Raw genomic sequence first — 22,552 nt, 5'->3', positions numbered from 1 at the left:
AGCCTTGGCTGTGGGAGGGGAAGAGAGAGACAGAGAGGAAGGGGGGGTGGTGGAGAAGCAAAATGGGCACTTCTCCTATGTGCCCTGGCCGGGAATTGAACCTGGGTCTCCCGCACGCCAGGCCGATGCTCTACCGCTGAGCCAGCCAGCCAGGGCCTCAGTGGATATAATTTATCTACTGTTTTTGGTAGTATATAGTAACCTAACAGATATCTTCCCAAACTGTAAACTTGGAGTTATTCTTTTCTCTTTCCATTCATTCTTTCACTCAAGAAGTATTAATTGGATATCTACTGAATGCCAGGCATTATTCTCTGTATTTGAGAATCATTAGTGATCAAAACAAAATACCCCTACTTTCACAGAGCTCACATTCTGATTGGGGAAGGCAGACAGTAAACATAATAGGTAATTGAGTAGGTGGTGAGTACTATGAGAAAAAGAAAGCAGGGTAAAGAGGATTTTTCTGTTATTTGTAGGACTTGATTAACAAGATCATTTGCCCTAGTAATAATAGGGATATAGTTCATTGTAGATGTGTGAATCACTTGCAGTTTGATTTGTATAGGTTTACCCCTTAATGTTCTTTTTCTACCATAGTCTAGAGCTATTTCTTCTCTCCTATAGTTTTTCTGTCTAATAACCATTTTTATTTCAGTACTTGTGTTCAATGAGATCATTATGAGAAATAAAAAGATAACTAACCTGATGCCACTCTTGGAAGAGTTTAGGGACTAATGTTCTATAACTAGTTCGAGTGGTTCCCCCTGCTGGCATAATTGATAAAGGTGGCCAAACGCAAGTTTAATTGCTAATATAAAAAGTTTGAGTTTTACTTCTTTTTGTGGTAAAGATCTAACAGTTCCTGTACTTTTGTATGTATTTGTTGGTCAAGTGAATGAAATGACTTAAAAGCACTGGGAGGTTGATCTGTTGTTTAACTATTATAATAATTTAAATATGTGTAATGACTAATATCCTTGTTGATATATCCCTTAGAACTAGACTACCAGTCATTTTAAACTAAAAAAAAAAAGAGATATGAAGTTATGTGAAAAATTAATGGATTCTTATTCTCTTTAATACCTTTGTAACTATCAGTGATGATTACAACTTTAAAATAAAATTTTGGGGGTAATTAGATATTATGAGTTGCACTCAAAGTTCTAGCAGAATAGCTCTGTTTTTGAACTTTCTGCTTATATACTACTTTGTACTATATTATATATGTTTGGACATTAGTGATATTGGAGAATGGATAGGTAAATGTAATGTCATAAAGACTAAAGTAATGATTGAGAATATTGGTGAAGAATTGAGATGAAACTTTTTTTTTTAATTTTTTGAAAGAAAAGTTGTACATTATAATTAGTGGTATTGGTAGAAAATACATGACTTGGCCCTGGCCGGTTGGCCCAGTGGTAGAGCGTCGGCCTGGCGTACAGAAGTCCCGGGTTCGATTCCTGGCCAGGGCACACAGGAGAAGCGCCCATTTGCTTCTCCACCCCTCCCCCTCTCCTTCCTCTCTGTCTCTCTCTTCCCCTCCCGCAGCCAAGGCTCCATTGGAGCGAAGATGGCCCGGGCGCTGGGGATGGCTCCTTGGCCTCTGCCCCAGGCGCTAGAGTGGCTCTGGTTGCAACAGAGCGATGCCCCAGAGGGGCAGAGCATCGCCCCCTGGTGGGCAGAGCCTCGCCCCTGGTGGGCGTGCCGGGTGGATCCCGGTCGGCCGCATGCGGGAGTCTGTCTCTCCCCGTTTCCAGCTTCAGAAAAAAAAGAAAAAGAAAAAAAAAAGAAAATACATGACTTGTTTTAATATTATTAGTTCATGAGTTTGTTAATTAAAATATTCAAAACATTTTTAGCTTTGATGAGTAAACACTTTTATTAGGTGATTTTAAATGATCAGATTTAATTTTGCTGATAAAATTATAAATGATTATTGCTCTTGTATTATTTCCTTAGGTAAAGATGTGTTCAGTTGCCAAACATAATTGGTACTGAAAAGAATGACCTTTGTTGTCCTTTTCCTTTTGTGCATTAGGGTACTGTGGAGCTGATATCAAGGCCCTGTGTACTGAAGCTGCCCTGATCGCCCTGCGGAGACGTTACCCCCAGATCTATGCTAGCAGCCATAAACTACAGCTAGACGTTTCCTCAATAGTGCTCAATGCCCAAGACTTTTATCATGCAATGCAGAATATTGTGCCTGCTTCCCAGCGTGCTGTCATGTCTTCAGGGCATGCACTATCCCCCATCATAAGGCCACTGCTAGAAAGAAGCTTCAACAACATCCTAGCAGTCTTGCAAAAAGTGTTTCCTCATGCAGAAATTAGCCAGAGTGACAAAAAAGAAGGTACTATAAATTATTTTTCATACTGTTAAAATGAAACAAGCATAGTCATAAATAAATTTTGAGTTTTCTCATAAGCTTATTCATATTTTTTATATTTGTCATGAATATTGAAAATGTCTTTTTTATTCACATCTATTCCAGGCCTGTTCATATGGTAGTTGCCTAGTGAATGTTTGTTTAAAAATAAAAAGAGAATGTTTTTTTATTTGCTCTTGGGACATTTTTATTGTCTTGATGTTGACTATAATAATAAAATGACATATTTATTTTATTATTGTGAAGCCCTTACATAAATTGTCATTTATTAATCCTCGTTATAATCTTGTGGGATAGGTAGTCTTATTTTATAAAAGAGAACATTGGGAGACGAAGGTATTCACTTATATAGGATCACTCATTGAGTTCTAGGGCTTATGCAAACCCAGAGATCTTGATTCCAGAGCCCATGTTCTTAACTGTGGTGCTATAAAGTCCCTCTGGAGTCTACTCATCAAAAATATATTTTGTTATTACTGGCAGGGCAGTCTGCAGGTTGCTGTGCTAAGGGAGTATACATTTTTAGTGAGGGTGTAAGTTAGAACCTGGTTGGAAAAGGTCTTGAATTCTAGCCTCAAGATTGTAGTTCAGAACTTAGGAAAAAACAGAAAACTACCTTTAAAGACACCACATTTACAGGAAGACTTTAGTAAAAACCATCAATAGTCAATGGATTTTGTTGTCTAAATCAAATTTTCAGAAACTTAATTTTTTAAGGATGGATGCTCATGAAATACATGGTTTACTTAATTTATTAACTTGGTCAAATAGGGAAGGGAATATTTTATTATTTTGAGCCAAGTACTCTGCCATAAATTGAACATTTCTTTTTCTTTTTTTAGTTTTTCTTTATTGATTTTATGGGGAGGAGGGAGAGGGAGAAAATGAGAAGTAAATTTTTCATTCTAGCTTTTCTTTTCTTTCATTTTTTTTTTTAAATTACGTAAGAGGAAGGGAGGCAAAGAGACAGACTCCCACATGCTTCCAAACTAGGATCCACCCAGTAAGGCCCCTATGGGGTGATGCTCTGCCTATGTTAGGCTGTTGCTCTGTTGCTTGGCAACTGAGCTATTTTTAGTGCCTGAGGCAGAGGCCACCAGCGCCTGGGGCTAACTTGCTGGAACCAGTTGAGCCATGGCTGTGGGAAGGGAAGTGAAGCAAATGGTTGTTTTCTTGTGTGCCCTGACTGGGAATCAAACCTGGAACATCCATACCGTGGGCCAAACACTCTTATCAACTGAGCCAACTGGCCAGGGCCAGCATTGGTTTTTATTGAATAAATTGATGACTTGTTAGGTGTGAGTGAAGTACAGGTATTAATATTTCAGATTGTAGTCCAGGTGAATTTTTAAGTATTGTACTTTTGATAGGGATTTCAGTTTGTTAGTCCATTGAATAGTAACTTAAGACCCATATAAAGAAACTAGTGTTACTTGAATGAATAACTCCTTTCTCAACTAGTCTACGTTTTCCTTGAAAATGTGTACCATGTGAAAAAATAAGGGTCAGTTTGTTTGTTATTGCCTTTTTTTTTTTTTTTACAGAGAGAGGGATAGACAGGGACAGACAGACAGAAACGGATAGATGAGAAGCATCAATCTTTAGTTTTTTGTTGCGCATTGCGACACCTTAGTTGTTCATTGATTGCTCTCTCCTATTTGCCTTGACCGCGGGCCTTCAGCAGACCCAGTAACCCCTTGCTCGAGCCAGCGACCCTGGGTCCAAGCTGGTGAACTTTTGCTCAAACCAGATGAGCCTGCGATCAAGCTGGCGACCTTGGGATCTCGAACCTGGGTTTTCGGCATCCCAATCTGATGCTCTATCCATTGCGCCACCGCCCAGTCAGGCATTGTTATTGCTTTTGTAAGAACTGGCCATAACTCAAGTGCACTATTTTGGGGGAATTTCTCCTCTTCTTTTGTTTGGGGCATGTTTCTTTGTTTTGGCTGCCTCTCGGTATTTGTTTCTGGCTATTAGGTAGATCTGCTATATCTCTCACTCTTGGTAGGGTGACCCAGTAAGTGTTCTCTGGCTCAGTGGCGCAGTCTCCTTGATCAATCTGAGCTAGGTGTTCCAGGAATGTCCCTTGTGTGGATTATGTGAGCTTTCCTATCGTAACTGAGTCTTGATTACTATTGGCCTGGCTGTGGATGGGGTTGACCCTCAGGCTGGCTTACTGTGAGGATTGACCCTGGCCACAGTGTAGAACTGCTGTGCAGGTGTTGACCACATGAAGCAGAATTCATTCCACTGGGATTTGGTGCTTGCTGAGATCTCGCTTTGCAGTATGCCACTTGTGGAGCTAATTGGGTTGTGCTCTGATGTGGTGTAAAGCCAGCCACTGGGTGTTGGTTCTGGGTCAGGTGCCTTATTAATCATGCCAGATATCTTCAATGAAATGTACTGGTTTTGGTCAAAATTAACTTACAGATTTTTAATAAGTAGATGGGTATTTTATGAGAGAGCCTTTTCCAATTTTCTTATAGTTTAAGAAGTTTCCCAAATTATATCTTACAATATTTAAGTATTCTGTAAAAGCGAAAGAATTACATATTTTTCAGTTTTATATTATTTAAAACGTTGGGTTTGTCAGTTTGCCTGTGTTATTTGATAGATAACTTAATAATATCATTTGATTTTTAAATGCTTTTTAAGAGCTTTTGTAGCGCACGAATATTAAATGACTTTATAAGCTTCTATCTGTATGATTATTTGTTTTTGAACAGATATAGCTACTCTAATTTTAGATGATAGTGAAGATGAGAATGCTTTATCAATTTTTGAGACCAGTTGTCACTCAGGATCACCAAAGAAACAGTCATCAGCTGCTGCTGTGCATAAATCCTACCTTCATTTTACAATGTAAGTAACATATCAAATTTCTTCCCATTTAGCATGAATTTTACTACTTTATAGTTAGAATTATGGTGTAGTTATGGTGTATACCTTGAGGATTTTGATTTTCTGTTGTTGGTGTACAATTCTGGAACCCTTACTGTGTATGATTTTTCATGTGGTAATAAATTGGTTAATTGGTGAACTATAAAGTGTTTATTCCTAAACTGATTGTGTGATTTTTATTTAAACCAGGGTGAAAGAAAAGTTTATCTTTAGAAAATCAACTCATATCCCCTATTTTATTGCTTTTTATTTGAACTAAAATGAACAGAAGGGAAATATATATTTGCCATGGTCTATAGTAATTTAATTTGTAATAAATATCAGATAATTTAGGGACTCTGTCAGTACTAAAGAGATTTTGAATTAGAAATTGCTTAGTAATTAAACAAATAACTTTTTGATTCTCCAAAATTCCATTAATTTACACTTTTCCTAATTTAGATTTTATGGTTTTTCTATTTACATTTCCCTTTATCTCAAAGTAGCTTTTGCTGTGCACTTTAACAGGTAAACAGTTTTAGTGCTAATCTAATTTTAAATTAAGGGACCAAATAGTTTTCAAATACTAATAGCATTATCACTTGAATTTACATAATTATCATGAAAGTTGAAAGACCATAATGCTCCAGTCAGGTAGATTTAATTGCACTTTTATTCAAAGATGTTGGGTTGTATGTACTTTTAAGTAGTTTTTCTTTTGACATATCTTGAACAAAATTTCTTTCTCACCATTAAAATTCTTTTTATTGTTGCTTCAATAAAATGTAAGAGTTCCCAAAGTCTTGAGTCCAGTGTTTCTTCTTAGTTTTCTAGCAGCGTGGTGATTTTTCTTATTTTGGTCTATGCAGTAGAAAGTGAACTCTCTGAAACAGAACATCATTGTTAAAACCTTTTAAATCATATCCTGGATGGTTTCATAAAGGGGCTTATTTTGTGTACCCCAACATACATTTTTACGAATGTTATTTTGCTAAGCTTGTGCAATCAGCGCCAAAGTATTTGACTGGTAGCAGAAAAAGGAAAAGTTCTCCATCTGCGATCACGCTCTGAGAAACCAGAGGCCAAGTAACATCTGCTTCACTAAAGAATCCTTGATTCGTAGCTTGTGCGCTCCAGTCGAAGCAAAAATGCTTGCAGTAGCATTATCTCTAAAAACAACTTCTATCTGATCAGCAGTTTTGTTTCAATAGCCTTTTCCTTTTTAATTTGTAAGGTAATAGGTGAAACTGGATGAACATAACAGTATGGATCTGTTGTCTTTGAGTCAATAAATATGGTATTTTCATACTGTCTTTTGAATGATGGAAGTTTGTCTGGCTTACAGTTTATAATGGGGATTTCTATAGGTACAGAATAATCCAGTGGCACAAACTCGGAGTTGTTTAGGTATTCATATCTGGTTGTGTGGTTTACCATTTATTTGGTAACTCAAAGCATCAACTCGACATTTCCAGTGACTGCGAGGTATAATTTCTTCACTTCACCATCAGTAAAAGTGAACGGGGCATTTACAATGGGGGGGGGGGGGGGGGGACGGTGGCCAGAAGTGTGTTGTTAGTGCTGTGCTGACCCAAGAGGGCGCCCACCAGCTGGTCCGGGATGAGCGAGGCGGCGGCCTCCTGCTTGGGATAGATGGGCGCATGCTCCTTGCACGGCAGATAGAAGTGTTCCTGTAGGAGGCGGTTGTTGTAGGAGGCGGTTGTGGGCGGGTGCGGCGCGGGCGTGGGCGCCGGCGCTGTCGCTGGCACAGTGGGCGGTGGCGACAGGCCAGACAGGATCACGCGTGGTTTTGGGGAAGCCCTGGTACCAGCTGTCGGCGTTCAGGGCCACGGTCTCCTGGCAAACCACGTACTTTGTGAACTGCATCTTGGTGAAGATTCTTATCTTCTCGTCCACGGATTGGACGGCATGTACCGTCTGCAGCCACCGTTCCACGCGCTGCCAGTGTTCAGCCTTGCTTTTGGCAGACGGGGAGGCCACATTAGGGGGGTAGTGTTCCACAGGGGCCGTTGCGACATCTGCGCTGGTGATGCCTGGAGTCCTGATGGCGGCCTTGGCCGTGGTGTGCAGTGACCGCCCTGGACCGCGGGTTTCAGCCGCCTTCATATGGCCGCCGCCATCTTTGTCCGTGGTTATTTTGAACAAATTTTAAGTCTTCCACTTGAAGTTTTTTTCCATGTAGATTTTGGTAAAGTGTTAATTTGATTATTTGCATTGATAACTCTTGCTTATTTTTCATTTTTAGAAATGAGACTAAATTGCTTTCATTCACTCTTTTTTTCTTTAGCAGAAAGCTCTTCTATTAGAAACTTTTTTTACTTCAGGTCCTTTCTTTTATGCCCTAGGGAAGTTTACCTAGACTATTTCAGTAATTTTACAGATCTGTTTCATTAATGGCTAAGGAAAGCCAAATAGTCATTGTTTTCCCACTTGGCTATCCTGCGTGGGGGGTGTGTGTGTGTGTACGTGTGTGCATGTATGATTTGACAATTTTAGTTATTTGGATTTGAAAAACATGATGCAGAGCTAAGAAACTGTCGAAAGATAGATGTTCCAGTTTTATAAGATAGCTCTGTTGTCAGTAAAGTGATACAGAGATGATATGAGAAAACTTCACATGCAGTTTTGAGTTTGACTTTTATTAAGAATTTTCTCTGCCATTGATTTAATGGCTATTGCTGGTATGCCTCATTTTGTTTGGTTTAGCCTTTCTGAAATTCGTTTAATTTTAGCTTCCTTGACATAAGCTTTTCTAGTTCTGCTTTGACTTTGATTTAATAGTGTGACAGCTATATCCTAGAATAAACTTTTTTTGTAGATGTTTTGATAACTTTTATTTATTTATGCAGCCATTTTGCCAATTTTTATGTGTTTCTTCTGTGACAGGCACTGTAGTAGGTGCTGAAAACATAAGCATGATTAAGGTACAGTCTAGTCTAGTTCTTATTCTGGAGAAGTTCTTCTTGGGGGTGACAGACATTGTGATTTGACTGAAGTGCTATCAAAGCAGAACTAAGAAGCTTTCATTGGAAGTCCAGGAGGGCTTCACAGGAGAAATGATGACATTTGCTGGTTTTTGAGTCTGAAGGGATGGGAGTTAGCATCTGATTAATACAAACTAGACATGTGGTAAATACACTGCTCACAAAAATTAGGGGATATTTCACAATGAATATGAAGCGATAAAATATCTCCTAATTTTTGCGAACAGTGTACTATATAAAACTTGGAGCTTTATATATGATCATTCATGTAGGTTTCTCAGTGATCATATAGCTAATTTGTAGTTATCATTATTTTATAAATGATGAAACTGAAACACTGAATTATATAAATTGCCCATGATTATGCTGCTAGCAGGTGGCAGTACCAGGGCATGTACTGTTTGTTTCCTGGGGTCATATAGTATTTTTTTCTCTTACACTCTGCAATTTCCAAATTGATTTCTGAATTTTCTATGTATAATTGATAGGAAAATGTATTGCTTTTCTGGGTAGGTTGGACAATTAAGGTTTTTCACATTTTCAAATATAGGTCTTTAATAAGGGCTAAACATTTTTTTTTTAATTGGTTTGCTTTGGCTTCTTGTTTGAATAACATGTTAGCATGCCGGATCAATAGCAAAAAGGTGCTGGACACACAAAAGCATGACTTTATTTCTGGTCTTCGGTAACACTAGCTTAGGCATTGCTGGTGGGTTTCTGTTTCTGGGAATAGTTTTCTAAAATAATGTTGAAATATTTTATTTAGATTTAAGATGAAATATAATAAAGACACTTAAGGTCTATCAATCTGGTAGAGAACCCTTATGGTGGAAAATAAGTTTTCTTATTACATATTACCAGAAGGGGGCTAGAAATATAGCTCTCTGATGTTTTCCAAATGAAAATAGCTATGTTTTTTCTAATGAGAAAGATTATATACTCTGTAGAAAATTAAAGTAATAAAGAAGAAAGTAAAAATTAAAACCAAAGCATCTGAAGGTAATATTTGTTAACGTTTTGATGACTCCATACTTCCATATTCTCTCTCTGAATGTAGAGACAGACCCACATATTGTATTTTTATAAATTATATCCTCCTTACAAGGTTTTTAATATATCTTGCTCTTCCCCCCGTTGGGAATGTTACTTCATGTCACTGTATTTAATATTCTTTTAAAATAGCTTCATAGTACTTTATTTTTGAATGTTCCTTAATTTATATAACAATACTGGTAAAAATGGAAGTTTCCAATTTTCCTTTTTTATAAACAGTACTGTGATAGACATATTTCTAAGTATACAGCTGTGTACCATTATTTGATTCAGAGCTTTGGGTAAATTTTAAAAACTTTGCTGTGTTAGAGGTTATATATATTCAAAACTTGGTACAGGTTGGTAAATTGCCTTCCAGAAAGCTTGTACCAATTTCATTTTCATCACTATTATATAAGAGTGATTTTTTTTTTCTACATCCTTGTCAATTCTGAGCATGGTTTATCTTTTTAAATCTTTGCCAACCAGATAGATGAAAATAACATCTTGTTTATTTGAATCATTTGTTTCATATATTCATTCATTCATTTATTCAGTTATTCAGTTATTTTGTCAAAGTGCCCATTATGTGCCAGATGTTGTCCTAGCTATCTAGAATATGTTAGTAAGCAAAGTGGGCTATAATCCCTGTTCTCTCATTCAGGTTACATTTTAGATGGAGACAGACAATAAAATAATAGATAAAATGTTAGAATATAAAACACAGAAGAAAAAAACAGAGAGAATGCTAAGAGGTAAGGGAGTTTTGGGGAGTGAGGTGAGTTGCAAATATCCTTGGATATGCATTTTGGTATATGTTTGACGTATTTGCCAAATTTAATTTTAGAAAATTGTATTTTTTTTGCGCTCTCACTAGTCAAGAAAATGCCAATTTTCTCATATACTAATAATGAGTAATAAAATGAATTTTTAGTTTATCAATCTAACAGATTAAAGCCTTTTTTTTTTAAAGTGAGAGGAGGAGAGATAGTGAGACAGACTCCTGCATGCGCCTAGATGGGGATCCACCCTGCAGCCCCTGTCTGGGGCTGATGCTCTAATCAGTTGAGCTGTTTATAGCACCTAAGGCTGAGCTTGGACCAATGAGCTATTCTCAGTGCCCACGCTGATGCTTGAATCACTTGAGCCAGTCACTGGCTGTGGGAGGGGAAGAAGGAGAGAAAGGGGAGAGGAAGGAGAAGAGAGAGGGGAGAGAAACAGATGGTTTCTTCTGTGTGCCCTGAATGGGAATCAAACCTAGGATGTCCATATGCCAGGCCAATGCTCTATCCACTGATTAAGCTGGCCAGGGTCCCATTTTTCATAATTTTTCATCTGTTAATAACTATGAAATTTTCCTCAGGCTTAGATCATGCTTGAGCCTTAAACCCTTGGGTCTTTTAGTATATACTGGACTGTGTCCCCCCTTCTCTTCCTATGAGCTATTATTCATTTAGTCATCCCAACTAGAATTGGACATCATCATCAACTTTTCCTCCTCTTTCTTTCCTTCTGTATCTAGTCAATGACCAAGTCCTGACTAAAGTTTCCTCTCAGGTTGTTTCTTCTCACCTCTGTGACACTGTTCTTATCTAGATTGTCACCAACATCTCATGCTTAAGTTATTAAAGCAGATCACTAACTGGTCATATTTCCTTCTGTTTTGCCTTCTTTCAAAATGCTTTCTTATACTGACATTTTCAGCTAGTGTTATTTTATGAAAACGTGAGATTATGTCACTTTTCCTGCTTAAGCATCTTAGGGTGCCTGACCTGTGGTGGCGCAGTGGATCAAGCGTGGACCTGGAATGCTGAGGTCACCGGTTTAAAACCCTGGGCTTGCCGGGACAAGGCTCTCCCCCCCTTCTCTATCTCTCTCTGTCTCCTCTAAAATGAATAAATAAAAAAAATAATTAAAAAAAAAGCATCTTAGGGCATTCTCTTTTCTTCAGTGAACATTCCAAACTTTTTTTTTGCTTTATTATTATTTTTTTTATAAATAAATTTTTATTTTAATGGGGTGACATCAATAAATCAGGGTACATATATTCAAAGAAAATATTTCCAGGTTATCTTGTCATTTAGTTCTGTTGCATACCCATCACCCAAAGAGAGATCGTCCTCCGTCACCCTCTATCCAGTTTTCTTTGTACCCCTCCCCCTCCCCTTCCCCCTCTTCCCCCTTCCCTACCCCCACCCCCCGTAACCACCACACTCCTGTCCATGTCTCTCTCTTTTTTTTCTTTTTGTATTTTTCTGAAGCTGGAAACAGGGAGAGACAGACAGGCAGACTCCCGCATGCACCCGACCGGGATCCACCCGGCACGCCCACCATGGGGCGATGCTCTGCCCATCCTGGGCATCGCCATGTTGCGACCAGAGCCACTCCAGCGCCTGAGGCAGAGGCCCCAGAGCCATCCCCAGCGCCCGGGCCATCTTTGCTCCAATGGAGCCTTGGCTGCGGGAAGGGAAGAGAGAGACAGAGAGGAAGGTGCGGCGGAGGGGTGGAGAAGCAAATGGGCGCTTCTCCTTGTGCCCTGGCCGGGAATCGAACCCGGGTCCTCCGCACGCTAGGCCGACGCTCTACCACTGCCTGTCCATGTCTCTTAGTCTCACTTTTATGTCCCACTAATGTATGGACTCCTGCAGTTCTTGTTTTTTTCTGATTCGCTTATTTCACTCCGCATAATGTTATCAAGGTTCCACCATTCTGCTGTAAGTGATCTGATACCATCATTTCTTCTAGCTAAATAGTATACCATGGTGCATATGTGCCCCATCTTCTTTATCCAGTCTTCTATTTTTTTTTCCGTGATTACAAGCCTTTAAGCAAACTTTTGGCCAATGCAGCAAGAATCCATAAAAAAGTAGTGTCCTTAACATGTTCACCAAGTCCAAATTGGCCCCATCACCATGCCAAATCCCTGAAAAATGCAACCCAACCACAGTTCAGTCTGTTAGGAGCTGTCACAGGGAGCAGGAGTCCAGGAAAAGTCCCCACAGGAAAAGTCCGCATGGCACTGGAATTGTTGTCACCATTCTATACTTTGCAGCTCATGTCCAAGTCCCAATGACTGCTGCTTCTAGCTGGTAATGATTCAGGTAGACTGGAAAAGCCATTTGCAGCATGCCTGGATATGGAGCTTCTGTTCTCTTCTGCCTGGAGAGTTGAGACCAGGTTGCTTTTCCCTGGAGCTCTGCAACTGTGGCATGGTAAAGAGAACCTTGGGATACACTAAGCTGGGTGGCAAAGCTAAATTCATAATACAAGTTGGCAAAAGGGGGAAAGAGAGCTCTAAAGTAGGAGTAGGTCCCAGCCTGAAATATGAGTGGGACATTGAGGTAGGAGGGATAAAGGAAACACTATATATTAAGCAAATCAGCAGAAAATAGGACTATCAACACCCACAACAGAGATCTATGAGGGAAGAATAAAAAACCTGACTATTCAGGCAAGACATAGTTAAGTGGCCCTTGTGCAAATGAGATCAGTTTACCTGCTTCTTGGAAGAAATACCCTAGGTTTGTCCACAATGTCATAGATGGGGCCGATGGCCCTGGGCACCTTCAGCCTTCAGTGGCAAACCCCAGCTTTCTAGGCAAGGTTAGGTCATAGGTGGCTGGAGCAGGGCTGGAAGAGACTGAACCCTCCCTTAGAGGAGCGAGGGGGAAGCCTACCTTCCAGTGTCCCTGTTTCCTCACAGCAGAGGCATGTAAGCCTGGCAGGCTTTAGCTCAATGACCTTCCTTTCCACTATTGAAGCAGGACCCAGATGGCATCCTATGAGACCCCTTTGGGGCGTTGGAGCCTTTAAGGGTGTATCCTAAAAGCTGGTAGTTCCCCTGATCTCTATTGGGCTTTTTCTGCCTCTAGGTATCTTAAAAGCCATGCTCAGAAGATCTCGTTGAGGGGTTTGAGGATCCCTATCCGCCTATATAAATCTTTTCCATATATCTGGAGCTATTTGGAAAAAGACAAAACAGTGTTATTAGCTGGATCTAATAAAGAAGGTAGTAGTTTGCAGGCGAAAAAGATTTGGTGTCTCCTGTTCATCAGCATTCAAAAGAAATGTAAATTTTTTTTTTAAAAGTAAAAAGCATGATATGATAGACCCGTAGGAGTCATTGGCCTGGTGTGCAGGATTCCCGGGTTCGATTCCTGGCCAGATCACACAGGAGAAGTGCCCATCTACTTCTCCACCCCTCCCCCTATCCCTCCTCTCCGTCTCTCACTTCCCCTCCCGCAGCCAAGGCTCCACTAGAGCAAAGCCACGCCGGGCACTAAGGATGGCCCCATGGCCTCCACCCCAGTCGCTAGAATGGCTCTGGTTGTAACAGAGCAACACCCCAGATGGGCAGAACATTCCCCCCTGGTAGGCATGCCAGGTGGATCCCGGTCAGGCGCATGCGGGAGTCTGTCTGACTGCCTCCCCATTTCCATCCTCAGAAAAATACAAAAAATAAATAAAAGAAAAAATACAACAACAACAACAACAAAAAGGGCATTCCCTTGTGTTAAAGCTCCAGGGAGCATGGAGTGAGCTTGAGTATGTCTTATGAAACATGGAGCTCTATGTTGACATACAAGTCTTTGAAGAAGGAGGAACTGCTGAAATAGTTCATCAGCGTTTGTCCCTAAGACAGTAGTCTTTATAGTGGAAACACCATAAGTAATTATTTGCTGTCTCTCTATAGATTAAAGGGGGAATATGGCAAATGCTGAAAAACCATGCTCTTTGTGCCCCTCCCCTCCCCCAACCCCCTCCCTCTCCTCCCCCCACCCTGTACCCCCAACACTGTTGTCTATGTCTCTGAGTCTCATCTTTATGTGCCACCTATGTATGGAATCCTATAGTTCTTAGTTTTTTCTGATTTACTTCTTTCGCTCAGTATAATGTTATCAAGGCCCATCCATGTTGTTGTAAAAGATCCTATGTCATCATTTCTTATGGCTGAGTAGTATTCCATAGTGTGTGTGTGTGTGTGTGTGTGTGTGTGTGTGTATATATATATCCCAAAGCTTTTTAATCCACTCGTCCTCTGATGGACACTTGGGCTGTTTCCAGATCTTTGCTATTGTGAACAATGCTACCATAAACATGGGGGTGCATTTCTTCTTTTCAAACAGTTCTATGGTGTTCTTGGGGTATATTCCTAACAGTGGTATAGCTGGGTCAAAAGGCAGTTCGATTTTTAATTTCTTGAGGAATCTCCATATTGTTTTCCACAGTGGCTGCACCAATCTGCATTCCCACCAGCAGTGCAGGAGGGTTCCCTTTGCTCCACATCCTCGCCAGCACTTATTCTGTGTTGTTTTGTTGATGAGCGCCATTCTGACTGGTGTGAGGTGATATCTCATTGTGGTTTTAATTTGCATTTCTCTAATCATTAGTGATGTTGAACATTTTTTCATATGCCTGTTGGCCATCTGTGTGTCCTCTTTGGAGAAGTGTCTATTCATTTCTTTTGCCCATTTTTGGATTGGATTGTTTGTCTTCCTGGTATTAAGTTTTACAAGTTCTTTATAAATTTTGGTTATTAACCCCTTATCAGACACAATGTCAAATATATTCTCCCATTGTGTAGTTTGTCTTTTTATTCTGTTCTTATTGTCTTTAGCTGTGCAGAAGCTTTTTAGTTTGATAAAGTCCCATTTGTTTATCCTGTCTTTTATTTCACTTGCCTGTGGAGACAAATCAGCAAATATATTGCTGCGACAGATGTCAGAGAGCTTACTGCCTATGTTTTCTTCTAAGAATGTTATGGTTTCACGGCTTACATTTAAGTCTTTTATCCATTTTGAGTTTATTTTTGTGAGTGGTGTAAGTTGGTGGTCTAGTTTCATTTTTTTGCAGGTAGCTGTCCAATTTTCCCAACACCATTTGTTGAAGAGGCTGTCTTTACTCCATTGTATTTCCTTACCTCCTTTGTCATATATCAGTTGTCCATAGAACTGTGGGTTTATTTCTGGGTTCTCTGTTCTGTTCCATTGATCTATGTGCCTGTTCTTATGCCAGTACCATGCTGTTTTGAGTACAATGGCCTTATAATATAACTTGATATCTGGAAGTGTGATACCTCCCGCTTTATTCTTCCTTTTCAAGATTGCTGAGGCTATTCGTGTTCTCTTTTGGTTCCATATAAATTTTTGGAATATGTGTTCTATATCTTTGAAGTAAGTCATCAGTATTTTAATCGGTATTGCATTGAATTTATAAATTGCTTTGGGTAATATAGACATTTTTTTTTTAACTTTTTAAAAGAAATTTTTTTTTTATTTATTTATTCATTTTAGAGAGGAGAGAGACAGAGAGAGAGAGAGAGAGAGGGAGAGGGAGAGAGAGAGAGAGAGAGAGGAAAGAGACAGAGAGAAAGAAGGGGGGAGGAGCTGGAAGCATCAACTCCTATATGTGCCTTGACCAAGCAAGCCCAGGGTTTCGAACCGGCAACCTCAGCATTTCCAGGTCGACGCTTTATCCACTGCGCCACCACAGGTCAGCTAATATAGACATTTTAATGATGTTTATTCTTCCTATCCATGAGCACGGTATATGCCTCCACTTATTCGTATCTTCCCTCATTTCTTTTATCAATGTTTTATAATTTTACGAGTACAAGTCTTTAATCTTCTTGGTTAGATTTATTCCTAGGTACTTTATTTTTTTGGTTGCAATGGTAAAGGGGATTGATTCCTTGATTTCTCTTTCTGACAGTTCATTATTAGTGTATAAAAATGCCTCTGGTTTCTGAGTATTGATTTTATATCCTGCCACCTTGCCAAATTCATTAATCAGGTCTAGTAGTTTTTTGACTGAGACTGTAGGGTTTACTATATACAATATCATATCATCTGCAAATAATGATAGTTTTACTTCTTCTTTTCCAATTCGGATGCCTTTTATTTCTTTTTCTTGTCTGATTGCTGTGGCTAGGACTTCCAGAACTATGTTGAATAAGAGTGGTGAAAGGGGGCACCCCTGCCTTGTTCCTGATCTTAAGGGGATTGCTTTTAATTTTTGCCCATTGAGTATGATGTTGGCTGTGGGTTTGTCATAGATGGCCTTTATCATGTTGAGGTATGTTCCCTGTATTCCCACTTTGCTGAGAGTTTTGATCATGAATGGGTGCTGGACTTTATCAAATGCTTTTTCTGCATCTGTTGAAATTATCATGTGGTTTTTCTCCTTCCTTTTGTTTATGTGATGAATCACATTAATTGATTTGCGAATATTGTACCAGCCTTGCCTCCCAAGAATAAATCCCACTTGATCATGGTGTATGATTTTCTTCATATATTGCTGGATCCGGTTTGCTAATATTTTGTTGAGGATTTTTGCATCTAAGTTCATCAGGGATATTGGCCTATAATTTTCTTTTTTTGTGTTGTATTTGCCTGGTTTTGGAATCAGAATTATACTTGCCTCATAAAAGGAGTTTGGAAGTCTTCCTTCCTCTTGGATTTTTTGAAATAGCTTGAGAAGGATAGGAGTTAGTTCTTTGAATATTTGGTAGAATTCAGTTGTGAAGACATCAGGCCCAGGACTTTTCTTTTTTGGGAGTTTTTTGATAGCTGTTTGAATCTCATTTGTTGTAATTGGTCTGTTTAGGTTTTCTGATTCTTCCAGATTGATTTTTGGAAGATTATATGATTCAAGGAATTTGTCCATTTCATCTAGGTTGTCTAGTTTTTTGGCGTACAGTTCTTCATAGTATTTTCTTACAATATTTTGTATTTCTGTTGTGTCAGTTGTTATTTCTCCACTCTCGTTTCTAATTTTATTTATTTGAGTCCTCTCTCTTTTTTTCTTGGTGAGTCTTGTTAAAGGTTCATCGATCTTGTTTACCTTTTCAAAGAACCAGCTCCCGGTTTCATTGATCCTCTGTATTGTTTCTTTAGCCTCTGTGTCATTTATTTCTGCTCTGATCTTTATTATTTCCTTCCTTCTACTAGCTCTGGGCTTTACTTGCTGTTCTTTTTCTAGTTCTTTTAGATGCAGGGTTAAGTTGTTTATTTGAGCTTTTTCTAGCTTCTTGAGGTATGCCTGTAATGCTATAAACTTCCCTCTCAGGACTGCTTTTGCTGTGTCCCATTTTTCTATTGTGGTTGATTTCTAGTTTAATGCCATTGTGATCAGAGAAAGTGCTTGATATGATTTCAATCTTCTTAAATTTGTTGAGCCCGCTTTTGTGCACTAACATGTGGTCTATTGTAGAGAATGTACCATGAGCGCTTGAAAAGAATGTATATTCTGCTGTTTTAGGGTAAAAGGTTCTGAAGATATCTATTAAATCGAGTTGATCTAATATGTCCTTTAAATCTGCTGTTTCTTTGTTGATTTTCTTTCTTGAGGATCTATCTAATGATGTTAATAGGGTATTGAAATCCCCTACTATTATAGTATTGCTGTTGATCTCGCCCTTTAAGTCCATCAAAGTCTGCTTTATATATTTAGGTGCTCCTATATTAGGTGCGTAGATATTTATAATGGTTATATCTTCCTGTTGGATTGCTCCCTTTATCATTATGTAGTGACCTTCTTTATCTCTAACTATGTTCTTTGTTTTAAAGTCCATTTTGTCTGATATAAGTATTGCTACCCCAGCGTTTTTTTCGTTTCCATTTGCGTGAAATATTTTTTCCATCCTTTTATCTTCAGTTTATGTGCATCTTTTGATTTAAGGTGTGTCTCTTGTAGACAGCATATGTATGGGTCCTGTTTTCTTATCCACACAGCTACCCTATGGCTCTTGATCGGATCATTTAATCCATTAACATTTAAGGTTATTACTGATATGTAATTGTTTATTGCCATTTTTTTCTTTGAAACTGTATTCCTCTTTTGCTATATTCTTTTTTCCCTTTGATCTGTTTACAACAGGTTCCTTAGCATTTCTTGCAGCCTTGGTTTGGTTGCAGTGAATTCCTTGAGTTTTTTTTTTTGTCTGTAAAGCTTTTTATTTCTCCTTCAATTTTAAATGATAGCCTTGCTGGATAAAGTAGTCTTGGTTGTAGGTTCTTGTTCTGCATTACTTTGAATATTTCTTGCCATTCCCTTCTGGCCTCAAATGTTTCTGTTGAGAAGGCAGAAGTCATCCTTATGGGGGCTCCTTTGTAGGTGATAGTCTTTTTTTCTCTAGCAGCTTTTAATATTTTCTCATTATCATTTAGCTTTGGTATTTTAGTTATGATGTGTCTTGGTGTTGGTTTCTTTGGGTTTCTCCTTAATGGAGTTCTCTGTGCTTCCTGGACATGTGTAATGTTTTCCTGCCTTAATTGGGGGAAGTTTTCCGCTATAATATGTTTGAACAAAGACTCTATCCCTCGTTCTTTCTCTTCTTCTTCAGGAACCCCTGTGAGTCGGATGTTATTTCTCTTCATGTTGTCACAGAGCTCTCTTAGAGTTTCCTCAGACTTTTTGAGTCTCTTTTTTCTGCTCTGCTTCCGTGCCTTTATTTATTGTGTCCTCTAACTCACTGATTCGATTCTCTGCTTCATCCATCCTGCTTTTAATTCCTTCCATTGTATTCTTTATTTCAGATATTGTATTTGTCATTTCTGACTGATTCTCTTTTATTATTTCAATGTCCTTTTTTATATTTGTTATCTCTTTATTTAGGTTTTCGTAATGGCCATCTATGGTTGTTCTGATATCTTTGAGCATCCTAACAATCGTTATTTTAAACTCTGCATCTGGTAATTTGGTTATATCTGATTCACTTAGGTCCTTTTCTGGGGATTTCTCTTGGTTTATTTGTGTTGTATTTCTCTGCCTCCGCATTTTCTCTTCACGGGAGTGGCTGTAATCATGTGCCTTGGGTGCACAAGCGTTGGTGGCCTTGGCCTTTGCCCTGCCCCTGAGTGTGACGTTATACTCGGTCCTGAGGGCACTGGCGAGCACCTTTGCTCAGCTGCAGGTCTCCACCTGTTTCCAGGCTTTCGCCCTACCCTTGCAGGAGAAGCCCACTCAAGGAATGGCTGCTAGCCTTGGCTCTACCACTGGGCAGGACTGCGTTCCCAAGCTCAGCTCAGTAGCGGAACTCCGCCTCTTCTGGGCTTTTGGCTCCACCCCCGTGGGAGGAGCTGGCTACCAAGTCAGACCGCAAGCCTGGGTTGCACGGGCGGGCAGGGCAAGGCTGTGCTCCTCTGCCCTTGCTCAGGGGCTGGTCTCCACCCTTTCCGGGGTTCCCGCCCCCCCCCCTCCCCCGGCTGGATTACAGGCTGCCGGCAGCTGAGCTTGACCGCTTTTGCACGCCCCCTTCTCCCCAGCCGGGCAAGATTGAGCTCACACCTGAGCCGAGTGGTGGCCAGCTGGTTTCCACCCCTGCCAGCAGAACCACGCTTTTGTCTCCCGCTGCCGCCTGTCCTCCAGCGCTCTCAGCCACGTGGGTGGGGGCGTTGCAGCTCGGACCCTAAGACTCACTACTGTAGGCCCAAAAGCTCCCTCCTTCTATGCGACTCTGCTCTGAGTGCCGCCAGGGAGCTTGTTTGGCTGCTCTCCTGCTTCCCTTTGCTGGTATTGCTGTTTCCAGGGAAAATATTCACTTCAGCTTTGGGGAGTGACTTGTCCCAGGGGTTAGGGTGGCTATCTCCCAAAATGATTCTCCCTGTGCCTCCTAAATTACACTCTCTTCCTGTTCCTCTGGTCCTCTCCTCTCTCCCCCCATCCCCAGGAGCCCCGGGTGGGTGGTTATGAGAGAGATGTTCTGCACGGTCCCTTTAAGAAGGATCCTGGGTCTGAGAAATCAGACTCTTTCTCAAAAACGGTATCCCGACTTGTTTTCAGCTAAATACTGTCCTTATGCCTCTTCTGGGCTCTGGGGCTGTAGGCTTGGGCTTTGTTCCTGGGGCTCAGGACCCTTCCCCCTCTGCTAAACTCACTTTCCGCCACACGAGTCTCTCCCTGCTGCCGTTCGCTCCGGGAAGCTGGGGAGCCCTCTCCGTGTTTCCCCGTTTCCGCTTTTCCTACCAGTCTCTGTGGCTTCTTCAGCGTTCCTTGGTTGAAGAGTCCATTCCAAACTTTTAACATGGTTTATAAGACCCTTCTTAGCCTTTCATAGCCTGATTTTCCATTCTGCTTCCCTTTGCTAACCTCCCAGTACCTTTACCCCTACATTGCCTTAAGACAGGGGTCCCCAAACTTTTTACACAGCGGGCCAGTTCACTGTCCCTCAGACCATTGGAGGGCTGGACTAAAAAAAACTATGAACAAATCCCTATGCACACTGCACATATCTTATTTTAAAGTAAAAAAACAAAATGAGAACAAATACAATATTTAAAATAAAGAACAAGTAAATTTAAATCAACAAACTGACCAGTATTTCAATGGTAACTATGGGCCTGCTTTTGGCTAATAAGATGGTCAATGTCCGGTTCCATGTTTGTCACTGCTAGCTGTAACAAGTGATATGACGCGCTTCCGGAGCCGTGATGCATGCGTTCGGCATCACCGGAAGTAGTACTGTATGTGAGCAACGCTGCGCTTTGCGGCGCCGCCACACACAGTATTCCAGGAGCACAGGATACATCAAGACCTTAAAAGAAGCTGGCTGTGTGAGCCATATCCATTAGCCAAAAGGGTCAAGACCTTTTTAGCCTCTGGTCCTTTGCCCATCTGTTTTTATTTCTTGGAATTCATCTTTTTTGACTCCAGTGTTGGGTTTGTGCTTCAGTAAGACTTGACTAGGAAAGCCTTCTATGATTCTCTAGCTGAGATCTCTCAAAGCATCCTACACAGAAATAATGCCTCTTAGTAAAGCACACTGTATTATAGCAATTTGTGTATCTATCTCCTTTTCCTGCTAAATACCATTTAATAATGAACTCTGTGATAACAGTGATATTGTTTTATACCTAGGGCCAGAGCATTCAGCATAAGCAGTATACAATTGTTAAATGAGAACATTTTTTAAAAATGTTATGTTTGTATCATTTTTTTCAACAGAGACAGGAACAGATAGGAAGGGAGAGAGATGAGAAGCATCAGTTGTTCGTTGCAGCACCTTAGTTGTTCATTGACTGCTTTCTCATATGTGCCTTGACTGGGGGGCTACAGCAGAGCGAGTGACCCCTTGCTCAAGCCAGTGACCTTGGGCTCACACCAGCGACCTTTGGGCTCAAGCCAGCGACCATGGGGTCATGCCTATGATCTCACGCTCAAGCCAGCAACCCTGCGCTCAAGCTGGTGAGCCTGCACTCAAGCCTGTGACCTCGGAGTTTTGAACCTGGGTCCTCCGCATCCCAGTCCAATGCTCTTATCCACTGTGCCACTGCTTGGTCATGCTATCTGTATCTTGTTTTGTTTGTGTTTTGAAGTGAGAGGAGGGGAGACAGTGAGACAGACTCCTGCATGCTCCTGGACTGGGATCTACCCAGTAGCCCCTATCTGGGGCCGATGCTGGAATCAACTGAGCTATTTTTAGTGCCCTAGGCTGACATGCTCAGATCAACTGATCTATACTCAGCGCCCCAGGCTGATGCTCTACCCACTGAGCCAACTGCCCAGGACCACCAATATTGGTTCTTCACAGTGTTAGGAAATCTTTCGACTTTTCTGTTTTTGTCTTTTTGTCTTTTTACTTTGTTGGTAGATTCTGACAGCTTTTAGGTGATTCTCTTGGACCTTTTAGTACATAATCATCCTTTATAAGTAACAGTGTTTTTCCTATTTCTTTCCATTATTTCTATTTATTTGTTTTATTATTACTTCATTGCTTAGAATTTCTTCCATTATCTATAGTGATCAATTAAATTTGTTTCATTTATTTGAGTGTCATTAATATATTTTCCTGTATTTACCTTCTCTAGTGTAGGGCTTTAGATGTCATGTCTTAGGGTAAAAATAGTTTTTATTGGCCTAGAAACAAAATTTGCTGCCACTGAAACAGTACTACTTTTTTTTCTATTTTAAAAATTATGGTTAAACATTTTAATTTTAACCATTAATAAAAAATAGTCCTACATTTTGGGCAATCTTCAGAAGTACCTCCTTGTTGGAGAAGTGGGATCCTTAACATTGAACCATGGATAATTAATAACTAAATCATGCTTAGTGTCTGAAGCATTTTCCAAGTTAATACAGTATTTGTGGTATGATACCCACATATTTTTTCTTTCTTTTAGAATAGATTTTTATACTTTTACCTCTTGATTATTAATGTGGTCAGAGAGATCAACATTTTAAAACAATTAAAAAAAGTAATTCACTATACTTAAAAAATAAGATAGGGAAGTTATATTAATTTGGA

General features: G+C 40.0%; 1 protein-coding gene and 1 pseudogene across 5 annotated transcripts in view; one reads left to right on the top strand and one right to left on the bottom strand.

Moving 5' to 3' along the window:
• Positions 1-22,552, top strand: part of ATAD2B (ATPase family AAA domain containing 2B) — a 164,116-nt gene that overhangs the window by 90,136 nt on the left and 51,428 nt on the right. For all 5 annotated transcript variants that reach the window (XM_066234023.1, XM_066234022.1, XM_066234020.1 and 2 more), the window contains exons 16-17: positions 2,042-2,353; positions 5,116-5,251. In XM_066234023.1, the coding sequence (XP_066090120.1) occupies positions 2,042-2,353; positions 5,116-5,251 (448 nt within the window). The remainder of the gene's footprint in view (positions 1-2,041; positions 2,354-5,115; positions 5,252-22,552) is intronic.
• LOC136308370 (large ribosomal subunit protein mL65 pseudogene) lies at positions 6,121-20,331 on the bottom strand (annotated as a pseudogene).

Source organism: Saccopteryx bilineata, chromosome 6 (genome assembly GCF_036850765.1).
Source record: "Saccopteryx bilineata isolate mSacBil1 chromosome 6, mSacBil1_pri_phased_curated, whole genome shotgun sequence".
In the NCBI taxonomy this organism is placed as follows: domain Eukaryota; kingdom Metazoa; phylum Chordata; class Mammalia; order Chiroptera; family Emballonuridae; genus Saccopteryx; species Saccopteryx bilineata.
Note: the sequence above shows the minus strand (reverse complement) of the source record. Positions and strands in the feature narration are given on the sequence as shown.